This window comes from Portunus trituberculatus, chromosome 25 (genome assembly GCF_017591435.1).
Source record: "Portunus trituberculatus isolate SZX2019 chromosome 25, ASM1759143v1, whole genome shotgun sequence".
NCBI classification, from domain to species: Eukaryota; Metazoa; Arthropoda; class Malacostraca; order Decapoda; family Portunidae; genus Portunus; species Portunus trituberculatus.
The window spans coordinates 7,040,330-7,052,690 of record NC_059279.1 but is presented as its reverse complement, the minus strand read 5'-3'; the positions used below and the strand labels follow the sequence as shown (position 1 = coordinate 7,052,690).

Sequence of the window (12,361 nt, the reverse complement as noted above, 5' to 3'; positions counted from 1 at the left end):
TTTGTTTTGAAGTTTTGTTTCTTCATTTTTGTTTTTTCTGTCTTGTATTTTCTTTCTCACTCATGAACAATAATACTGGAAGCAAAAAGGAATGATTGAATAGATACGGCTTTTCAAAGTTATCAATAGTTTTTCTTCTCACTACAACCATGTATTAACCAAAAATGACAAGCTCAGACCAGTCGTAGTTGAATCTGGAAGGCTAATTCACCCTCGTCACTGCAGAACTGTTACTGGGAGAACAAGGAGAACATGGCATCAAACAAATGGATTCCTTCCGAGCCGTATGAACCACTGGCACACGATCCCATCTACTCATCCTCATCTTCTGACTCGGAGGAAGAGGAAGGTCACTCAGGGAAGAAGGTTTGGGTGGAGGATTACACGAAAGTTTGTCTAAGACCTGACTCTCCACCGACGCCTCCTTCCTCACTGTCTCCCTCACACAGGTTGGGAAGATGATTTAAGTAGTGTACTAATACAGTAAACCCTCAATATAATGAACGATATGGAGATGGGTCTGTCATTATATACGAAGATCTATTATAACTGAGGATCCATTATATCAGATGGAAATACCGGACAGATCCAGTATATCCTGAACTTTGTCTGGTATTTATACCCACCGCCATCCCGCTCCTGCGGCACAACACATGGAGTTCCTGTGACAGCATGTTATGGGACGACGTCCTCACTATAATAGATGAAAATTTTTTATAGTGAGGGTTTGTCTAGTCAGATTTTTTGTCCGTTATATCCGATATCCGGTGTATCGAGATCCATTATATTGAGGGTTTACTGTATATATATGCTAGCAAGATGGTAATGAGGAAAATATTGATATACTCCTACAAAGACAAGTATATTCATCACAGTGATAGTGAATGTTTGGTGATTAAAAAACTAATGCTGATATATTCACTCTAGGAAGATTCTTTATATAGTGAAGGGCTTGTATACTCATTCTACCAAGTTTTTTATGAATAGTAGTTAGAAATATTATGTGACCTGCTAATATGTTCACTGTAGCAAGATTATTTATATGAATGATAATGAGGGAACTGATTGAAATGCTAGTATAAATATTGTAGTGTGTGTCTTTGTGTGCATGGTGATAAGGGATTGTTTTACAGCCTGGGTCCATGGAGAACTGATGGCAGTGACTCACGGCAGGACATGACCAGCGACACACCACAACCAGGAGAGGGTGAGTCAATACAAAGGTGTCATGTATATTACTTCCATGGCTTGCATCTTATCTTGCTGCTTACTCATCCAGCTTCATGTCTAGCTGTTTGTCTGTCCACCTTTCTATTGATCTATCTTTCTACCTGTCTATCTGCTTACCTACCTTCCTGTCTGTTTATCTTTTTGTCTGATGATATGTACCATTTTGAAACTTTGCCATTTGTCAAGTGGTTTAAAGTTACCTACATGTCACCATAATTCCCAGGTTCTAGGTGGTTACACCAAAGTTGCACTTGGGTGGTGATATGGGCCCTAATATGGGTACTACTATAAATAAAATTGCCTGTGCCACTAATGGGTGGAAGCTGAACAGCACTTCCCATATATATATACACACAACTGATTTCCCTAGCGCGGGTAATATGTACCGTAGGCGTGCCGCGTTAGGGAATATCGCATTAGGGAAGCATCAAATAATAATGGTTTCCTATGGAGAAAATTCCAACTGGTACCAGAGCCTCCAATATTTGAAGTTCCTCCACCAAAAAACTTACCTTGCGGTACTCAGAGAGAATAGCTAGACATGCTACTAGTTAAGGATTTATACCAACATGATACTACTGTATAGTAACATCAATTTTAGTGAAACACTGTAACTTTCTGCAACACTTTAATTGTACAACATGTTAACAAAAAAAATATAAACACACACTGACACTTATCATTCAGAGTCTGAATCGTCTAGATTATCATCACTTTGAAAGCCTTCCAAACTCACGGACACCACATCATCATCCTCAATCACTGCAATGATGTCATCAATTTCTTTTTCTTCAACTGGGCTGGGGGTGGGGGAACTACGGGCATCCCGGGCGTTGAAGTAGTTGGTGATCATTTGCTGCTATCCTTTGTTTAACCCTTATAACCCAGTAGGCACATTCATGGCTTATACGGTAGACCCTGGTAGGCACGATCGTGGCGCGTTTCAAATTCTGCACTTATTTTATGACGTAGAGTTTATTTATGTTTGAGGCTATCTTTCATACATCAAGGCCTGTGATTGGTCCATTATTTTCAAGATGGTGGACGCTTTGCCAATCACGGGTCAGCTTTTACAAGCATTTGTTTATGAAGCTGTGCAGGCGGCAGGCGTGATTCAGGCAAGTACGCTATCGCGAGTTTGCTGTGTTATATAAATTTTTACCAATTTCTAGGCGAGACAGAGGATAGACATGCATTTCCATTGGTAGATAAGTACTGCAGTAACATTTTACAATGCATGACAATACTGAGATTTGTTATTTTTGTATTTTTCTTGGCTTAAATAAGAGGGCAAGGTTCAGCTGGCATGATGGAGGTAGATGAGGAGGGAGTGGTGACGCTCTGTGTTTCTGACCTAGAAGAAGTTGAATTTGATGACTATGCCGACACCAGTGAAGAAGAAATAGATCTAGACGATTTAGCTGTCAGGGAAGTAGAAAGTGATGATGATTCTGCTACTGTCACAGCAAGCAGTGGCAGTGATAGTAGTGATGGTGAGGCAAGCCAGTCAGCTGATGCGTCGTCTGCACAGACTGTGCAGACGGGAGGGTGGGCGTCAGTGCAAGGTGATGTTGGGCCTCCTCCTGTTCCTTTTACAGGAGCCAGTGGACTCAAACATCCACCCAAGAGTGATGCCATGCCTACTGAGTATTTCAGAATGTATTTTACTAGTGATATAATAGACAAGATGGTCATGGAAACGAACAGATATGCAGAACAGTGGATTCATGAAAATGCCACGTACCTACATGAAAAGCCGAGGTCTTTGGTCCATTTATGGATCAAACAAGGTAAGACAGAGCCAGGAGAGTTTATGACTTTTTTAGCAGTCATAATGAATATGGGACTAATTAGGAAACAAACTCTCAGATCATACTGGGACTGTTCTAACACTGGTTTAGTGCTCACTTCAGCAGGGAAAGGTTTGAGCTGCTGCTAGAGTTTATTCATTTCAATGACAACTGAAAAATGCCTCCAAAAGAAGACCCTGCTTATCAGTTATACAGAATCCAACCCCTTATAGATCATTTTCAGAAAGTGTTCAAGGATAATTATATCCCAGGACACACAGAATTTCTATTGATGAAAGCATTATTGGGTTCCGGGGTAAAACCCCTAATTTGAGGCAGTATATGCTTAATAAGCATCACGCACGCTTTAGGTTGAAGGTGTGGTGTTTGTGTGAAGCTGATTCAGGATACACTGTAACCTTTGAGGTGTACAAAGAAAAAAAACCATTTACCAGTCAGGGAAGAGGGTGTCACGTATGATCTTGTGATGAGGCTTCTAGGTAAGGCAGATGTCATTTACCGTGGTTACCATCTTGGCTTAGACAATTACTTTTCTTCACCTAAATTGTTTGAGGACTTGTGACAGAAACATACTACAGCGACAGGCACAGTTAGGGTAAACAGGAAAGGTCTGCCTGATGAAGCTGTATGTGCAAAGTTAGGGCAACATCAGGTTTCAGAGAGAAGAAAAGGACCCTTACTCTGTGTAGCATACAGGGATGGCAAAAAGACCCCTGTGCTTCTCTCTACAGTGGCCAAAGCAGGGTTCACTACTGTGGAAAGGCCACGGAAAGGAAACAAGGAATTACCTTGCATTGTTGCAGACTATAACAAGGTAATGGGAGGTGTCGACCTGAAAGACACAAAGCTGTATGCATACCTTGGTGAAAGAAAAACATTGAAATGGACAACAAAGAGTGCTTTTTCCTTGTTTGGTACAGCTTGTCTTAACAGTTACATAACATATAAAAAAAAACACATCTCATAAACCCATTCTTTCAAGATACCAGTTCATGGTCAACATAATTTAATCAATTGCTGACAAATACTCTACACCAAAGCCTATCAAGGTTCGCCGCACTCAGGTGCAAATCCAAGCCAGCAGACTCTCACCCCAGCCAGCAGCAGGTCCTAGTCATGCAATATCACCACCAGATATTGATCATGATATGAAAAGGTTACCTGTAGGCAAGAAGAGAGACTGTGCTGCTCCTCATCCAAAACGTGTCAGAACTTGTTACATGTGCCCCAAGTGTAACAAGGGATTTTGCCCAGAATGCTTCCCATCCTACCATAAGAAGCTATAGGAATAGGTAGGCTGCACACTTCACTTGACCTTTTTTTCCACATTTTTACACCATTCATGATTAGCTTGAAATGTTACCATTATTATTTTTGTGGGGAAGTTTTGAATACATTTTTTTCCAATTGGTTTACCATTTTCAAATGATAATTTTTTGGATAGTTCCTGTTTTTTTTTTTTCTGTATTTATGAATAAGTCATGTCAAGAAGCATTTTATACCTTCTAAATTTTTTAAAAATTAGTGAATCCAATTGGTAAGAGAGAGAAACCTCTTTGCATTCTTTGTTCATTCTCTCCTCCAAGTCTTCATTTTTATTATACTACATTATGCTTATCTGCTTGCTTTATTTTTCATAATGAATACATTATATCAAAGGCAACTCATTATCTTTCAAAATGATACAGAAATCATGAGCTTTGCTGATTTTTTCTTGGCAAAAATGAAGGAAATAAAAGAATACCTTTATAAGTTTATCTTGCCCTCAATTTTTTTCACTTTTGTTTGATTTTTTCATACATGTATAAGTTAAATTTGGTCACTAATTTTTATACCACAAGAAAGAGCAACTTCTAAGCTTTCTAATGATATATAATTGTGGCAGTGTTTGTTAAAATAATTAGACTGAACACTAAAGGAATCAAGGAAAATCTTTTTGCAATTTGCAACCCGTTTTTATCTACGTATTTTTAAATCGCCCACTCATTTTATGGCGGGGTATAAGGGTTAAATACTGATTATAAACAGTAGTGTAGGGGACCATGGCACACTGGATTGTAGCAATTGCAGCAGCTGATCTGTCCTGTTTGTGGTCCACCTCCATCAGCTTGTCTTTGAAACATTTGAAACATTTATTTATAGCAATTAGCTATATAAACATACAAATATGTATTTGCTTTCATGTAGAATTATATACTGTAGGTACATATATAGCTAAAGCTAGCCTATATAAAGCATAGCTTTTTAGGCATGAAAAAAATGTCCTTAAAAATATTAAACAATCTGGCTGGGGCAACAATATCTATTGCTGTAATGATGACATTATTATAACTATATATAACATCCTAGTATTAGATTCATATATTACACAAAAGATAATTAAGATTCGTATATTACATAAGACAATAAAAAGAATGGATGGCTATTCATAGGAGGTGTACAATTTGTTCATGTATACAGACATACAGACATTCCAATTTTATATATAAATACAATATATGAGCAGACATACACATGGTAAGATATACTAATTTAATAATTTCATATACATAATTCATTTGTAGGATAGTTTAGCTTTACAAACATGTTGGATCTCAGCTAGTATTCGGGAGTGAATTGAGTTTTACTTATATGCTGGCTTAATGAGGCAGGACAAGAAAAGTAAGTTAGTTAATATGTCATTATGATATTGTGTTTCAATCGGCTTTTGAATGTATTGAGGGAAGGAGCGTCTTGAATTTCTTTAGGAATAGTATTCCAAGTTACAGGACCAAAATAAGTTGTTGAATGTTGAAATTTTGATAAACGATGAATAGGAAAGCTAAGGTTGTTGCGGTGATGGGTACTATAATTATGAGATGGGAGGAGGTCACGCATTTCATTCTTATTCTTATACATAAGTTTAGCTATTTCTATTTTTGTTATATCATCCAGTTTTAAGATTTTTGTTTCTTTGAATAGTGAATTAGTATGTGCTAAATAATCATTGTTAGTAATAATTCTTACAATATTTTTCAGTAATAATCTTAAAGGGGTTAGATAGGTGGTGTATGTTGTACACCAAATGGGATTACAGTAAGTAAGTAGTGGATAAATGTGTGCATAGTATATTGATTTTAGTACATTAGAAGGCATGATATCTTTTATTTGATATAGTAAGGCAATGTGTCTTGATATTTTTTGTGTAAGATTATGTATGTGATGTTTAAATAATAATGAATCATCATAATCGACACCAAGAAATCGTATTCTATTTGTTTTAGAAATAATTTCATTGTTGATTTTAAATTTATCAAATGAGGTGTTTTTGTAGTAGTGATTAACATAAAGTAGGTTTTTTCAGTATTAATTGTTAATCTGTTGCATAGACACCACTGGTAAAGTTTTTTAAGTTCATGATTCGCATTCACTACAAGTTCATTTTGGTTTGGACCTGTTAAGTAAAGTGTCATGTCATCGGCAAACAAGATGCTTTTAGTTTCAGAGAAAAGATCAGAAATGTCATTGATATATATATCAGAAATAAAATTGGACCTAGAATGCTTCCTTGAGGCTTTAAAAGATTCCATAGCAGAGAGCAAGTCCCCTTCTCTTGTAAGGTCATGGCCACCCTCTTGCGACGAGGGTTGTTTACAGAAAACTTGGAGTACGGCATATTATCTTCTCTGAAGCAAGGGAAGAACTCAACGCAGCGAGGGCAGGGTGAGGAATAACGAACACGGGTGGTAGTGGGAGTGTGCGTGGGTTTGGCGTGCGCAGCAATGCTGCGCATTAGGGAAGCAGAAACGCGTTAAGGGCTAAAATGGCTTTTTATATTATGCCGCGTTAGGGAAAACTGCTTTAGGGAAACCCGCGTTAGGGATATATATATATATATATATATATATATATATATATATATATATATATATATATATACTCTTCAAGTATACCTACAGGCTCTATAGGCCATAACATAAAATAAAATAATAATAATAATAACAATAATCTTTTTCTTTTCAACATTTGACTTCATTCCTGTTCCTTTACCTCCAACAGTTATTGAAGTATTAATTCTCAATATAGCTTAAAAATATCAATGAATGATAAGAGATGAGTTTCAGAGAACATTACAGTATCGTATTAACTAATATGAGTAACCTTCTTGTGTCTTCTCCACAGTAATGAGAGGTGCACTTCCTGTCAGTGGACTTCCTGCAGGTGCCACAGCTGTAGGGAGCCAGTTAGTGCAGATCCAGCAGCAGGGGGCAGGACCAGCCTGCTTCCTGTTAGTGCAGGGTGCATCTGCCACACAGGGCGGGGAGCTCATGTCTGTACCTGGTGGTAGTGGTGGTGCCTTAGGGATGCCTAAGGGGATGTCATCTATCATCCTGCCAAGGCTTCCAGTACAGCAGCAGCAGCAGCAACAGCAGCAGCAGCAGCAGCAGCAGCTTCAGATTGCCTCCCCATTTGTAATACAGCAGCAGCAGTTCCAGCAGTCTCAAATGCCAGTAAACATGCCTCCACAGGACACCCTCCAGCAGAAGCCAGAAAGGCCAGTGGGGAAGCACTACAAGCAGTACTACAAGGTGAGGCATCAAACAGGCAGCCTTTCCTGAAGGTCTCCTGATAGCTTTGCCCCACATAAGTAATCTTTAATATTCACTTTCATTCAAGGTAAAATTAGGAACTTGCTTTTGTAAATTTACTTTTCAGAAATGACTGAGATATGTATATTGTCTAGTAATTTATTAAAGAGGAAACACTACACAGGATGTCACATTTTAGTCAGTGCTTCACAGTCCAGGTCTTAGCCAACACTTGACTGTAATATTGTCTACTGAGCAACAAACCAAAGTGTTAAGTGAGGATTTGGCTTCTTCCTATATAGAGGCTAAGACAGTAGATGCTTTTCACTTTAGCCTGATGGAGTGTGTGGGAGTGTTAAGACATGTGAATGTGAAGAACTTTGTCTCAGTCTCTCTTCTTTGCCAAGACATAAGTTTGGCATCTAGACAGCATACATTCACACCCACAGACAGCACTCACTTATCTTCACACCCACAGACATCACACAGACAGATACACACCCACAGACACCACACAGACAGACAGATTCACACCCACAGACAGACAGATTCACACCCACAGACACCACACAGACAGACAGTTTCACCCACAGACACCACACAGACAGACAGATTCACACCCACAGACACCACACAAACAGACAGATTCACCCACAGACACCACACAGACAGACAGATTCACCCACAGACACCACACAGACAGACAGATTCACCCACAGACATCACACAGACAGACAGATTCACCCACAGACACCACACAGACAGACAGATTCACACCCACAGACACCACACAGACAGACAGATTCACACCCACAGACACCATACAGACAGACAGATTCACCCACAGACACCACACAGACAGACAGATTCACACCCACAGACACCACACAGACAGACAGATTCACCCACAGACACCACACAGACAGACAGATTCACCCACAGACACCACACAGACAGACAGATTCACACCCACAGACACCACACAGACAGACAGATTCACCCACAGACACCACACAGACAGACAGATTCACACCCACAGACACCACACAGACAGACAGATTCACCCACAGACACCACACAGACAGACATATTCACCCACAGACACCACACAGACAGACAGATTCACACCCACAGACACCACACAGACAGACAGATTCACCCACAGACACCACACAGACAGACAGATTCACCCACAGACACCACACAGACAGACAGATTCACACCCACAGACACCACACAGACAGACAGATTCACACCCACAGACACCACACAGACAGACAGATTCACACCCACAGACACCACACAGACAGACAGATTCACCCACAGACACCACACAGACAGACAGATTCACCCACAGACACCACACAGACAGACAGATTCACCCACAGACATCACACAGACAGACAGATTCACCCACAGACACCACACAGACAGACAGATTCACCCACAGACACCACACAGACAGACAGATTCACCCACAGACACCACACAGACAGACAGATTCACCCACAGACACCACACAGACAAACAGATTCACACCCACAGACACCACACAGACAGAAGGACTCACCCAGACACCACACAGACAGACAGATTCACCCACAGACACCACACAGACAGACAGATTCACACCCACAGACACTACACAGATAGACACTCACTCAGATAGACAGTCACACCCACAAATAGGACACTTATCTTCACACCTATATAGATAACATCTCAGGTGATTTATCTATCTATCTATCTGCTTACTTACCTGTCTATCTATCTATCTAGTAATGTAATCTTTGTCTTTTTCAACTCTCCCAAATGTGTTCCTCTGCAGGCTATGAGTCAGTGGGACAACACATTCTTGGGAGAGTTAAGTCAGAGGTACCTATTGCTTCGACATGTCTTCAAGTTCCTGTCAGTGAAGGACCTGCTTGTGGCATCTCAAGTCTGTCTACTGTGGAGGGACTTGGCCTTCAGTTCCACCCTGGTCAGTGATTTGCTTGTGTATTGACTGTTACTGAGGAGTTTTGAGTTAGATTGGTTTGTTCTCTCTCTCTCTCTCTCTCTCTCTCTCTCTCTCTCTCTCTCTCTCTCTCTCTCTCTCTCTCTCTCTCTCTCTCTCTCTCTCTCTCTCTCTCTCTCTCTCTCTCTCTCTCTCTCTCTCTCTCTCTCTCTCTCTCTCTCTCTCTCTCTCTCTCTCTCTCTCTCTCTCTCTCTCTCTCTCTCTCTCTCTCTCTCTCAGGGCTTGTATTAATAAACACTGAAATCTAAACATTGCTCTTAAACTTGAGGTTACTGTCAAAATTGCTTCTAATTCATAAAATGGCTCCCAGAATTGCAAGTTTGTGCATAGAAGTGTTCTCAAAGTGTGTCAAAGGTAAAAGTATTTTGGATAGTCTTTTACGTGACTTAAGATTGAAGTTTGTTTTGTCACCAGGTGGAATATATGTACATTCATAATTCTTCTTACTCAGCATATATGTGTACATAAAACCTTAACCTTGTGTCTTGAATTTATTATATGAGAACATCTTGTCTAATCAATTGTTCTCATTCAGCACCCTCTCTCACTCACCATATAAGCATAGACACTGGTGACTCTTAATGACAGTGCCCCTTTCTTAATGACACTCACTGCTCTTTTCTTCATCACCAGTGGGAGACCGTGAGGCTGAGAAATGTGTGTGTCAAGGACTGGACTGAGTTTGCTCATTTCCTGGAGCAGAGGAACACAAGGAACATTGACCTGAGGAAGATGAGGCTAAGGAAGGTGAGGAGGTGATGGTGTCTTTATTTATTTATTTATTTATTTATTATTTTTTATTGTTATTATTTTATTTTATTGTATATATATATATTTATTTATTTATTTATTTATTTTATTATTTTTTTTTTTAGGGGGAGATAGTGTGGATCATGAATATGTTGTGCTTTACTGTTCATTTGGTCACCAGTATTATGCATGAAGTGAGGGAGTAATGGTGCTCCTCTCTGGTGTTTGTTTGGTCAGCAGGAGTGATCAGTAGTGTGTGAAGTGAGGAAGAAATGGTGCTTCTCTCTGCAGTTGTGTGGCAATGTCAAGTTGTAAATATGTTGTGTGGTTTGGTGTTCATTTGGTCTGTTTGATTATTCAGGAGTGTATGAAGTGAGGAGGTAATGGTGTTTCATTCTCTGCTTTTTGTTTGGTATAGTATGAAGTATTAATGTCCTGTTATGGCCACTTCCTCCCTGTAAGTAAATTTCAGTGATCCAGAGTATAGTAGATTCAATGAGCCATCACAGGTAAAGAATAAACACTTTAGTCCAGTTGTAGGTTGAATAATGAATGGTGTTTTAGGTATTAGAGAAGCATTTTTCATCCACTTATTAAGAAACAAAGTAAAATGTGAATCTTCTAACAGTGTGTGCTGAGTCAAAACACCAAATAAATATCTTCAATCATTAACCAGAACATTTTAGAAACATTATGCATTCAGTAACTAAGAGACAAAGTAAGAAATGAACCTCCTAACAGAGTGTGCTGAGTCAAAAGGAGCATAGCAGTACAAGTTTCCAAGCCATTCCTAAACTCTCCAAGGACAGGAGAAGCAGCTCACATACCGAAGAAAGGAATGAGAAGAAAACTGATGATGAGGTAGCAAGGAGAGAGTCAAAGTTCAGCAGGGAGTCCTCACAAACACAGGATAGGAAAGCAGACAACCATAGCAGAACCAATGTTGATGAGAAAGACAGAAATGGCCACAGGAAGGAGAAGAAGGATGAAGAGAAGGCAGAAGAGGATAAGAGGAAAGGAGTGAAGCGTAAGAGAAGCACAGAAGATGCACAGGAGAGCCAAGACAAGGAAGACCTGTATATGGAGTGTACTGAAGAAGAGACAGGAAGCAGAGGGGCATCAAGTGGGAACAGTGCCAAGGAAACACCACCAAGTAAGAAATTATGAATGAACCTCCATTTAACTGATGTATTGATGAAATTTTGATACATGTTCAATAGTATTAGGTAAAATTACTTATAAACATATTATAAGGAAAGACATTTACAGTGCATTAGTGTTTGTTGATGTAATAGCAGCCTGGTGTAGTGGTTAGCATGCTTACCTTACAGTCAAGAAGTCTCAGGGTTGATTGCTAGGCGAACGTAATTTAATCCTTTCACTGTTATTCACATCCTTCTTTACTTACTGATTGTTTTGAGACTTTCTTTTCTCCATCAGTGGGCAAAGGGCTGAGAGAGTAGTGTGAATGTGAGAGTTGGCTACCTTCATTTTATTTTAAGACAACATGTGTGTGTATATGAGGCGCCTAGAGCCAGAGTAATGCAAGCGACACTGGCTGAAATGATTATTTTTATTGCATTTTCTTCCCCAACCTTTCTACTGTGGTGGGAAGCAGAGTAGAAGTCAGAATGGATACCTCAATGTGGTCAAAAATCCACCCAAATGCAGTTATCTGTAGACCTTTTATGTTGCTCTCGAAGGAAGGCGATGAGCGGCCGGTGTCAGAATGAAGTAACTCCCACCTAGCATCCAGCAAGCCAATGACGACACACGCTGCACCTCACATGACACAAATGACACCAGCCTGCCTCCCCTACACCTCACACCCACAGACACTCATGCACCCTCCACCAGCTCACTACAACTGAATGATACTTTGCCTTTCTTTTATGTGAATACAAAAGATTTCATCATTATGGCAGACAATAACATGCCCCCTGAGGAGCCAGAACCCTCTATGGGAAGGAAAAGTGTGCATAATC

The 12,361-nt window shown here is 39.8% G+C and overlaps 1 protein-coding gene across 1 annotated transcript in view; it reads left to right on the top strand.

Moving 5' to 3' along the window:
• LOC123508960 overlaps window positions 1-12,361 on the top strand; it is a 37,118-nt gene that overhangs the window by 18,970 nt on the left and 5,787 nt on the right. Inside the window, 6 exon segments of the mRNA XM_045263034.1 lie at window positions 226-449; window positions 1,134-1,207; window positions 7,203-7,609; window positions 9,438-9,590; window positions 10,260-10,373; window positions 11,118-11,529. Of these exon segments, the coding sequence (XP_045118969.1) occupies window positions 226-449; window positions 1,134-1,207; window positions 7,203-7,609; window positions 9,438-9,590; window positions 10,260-10,373; window positions 11,118-11,529 (1,384 nt within the window).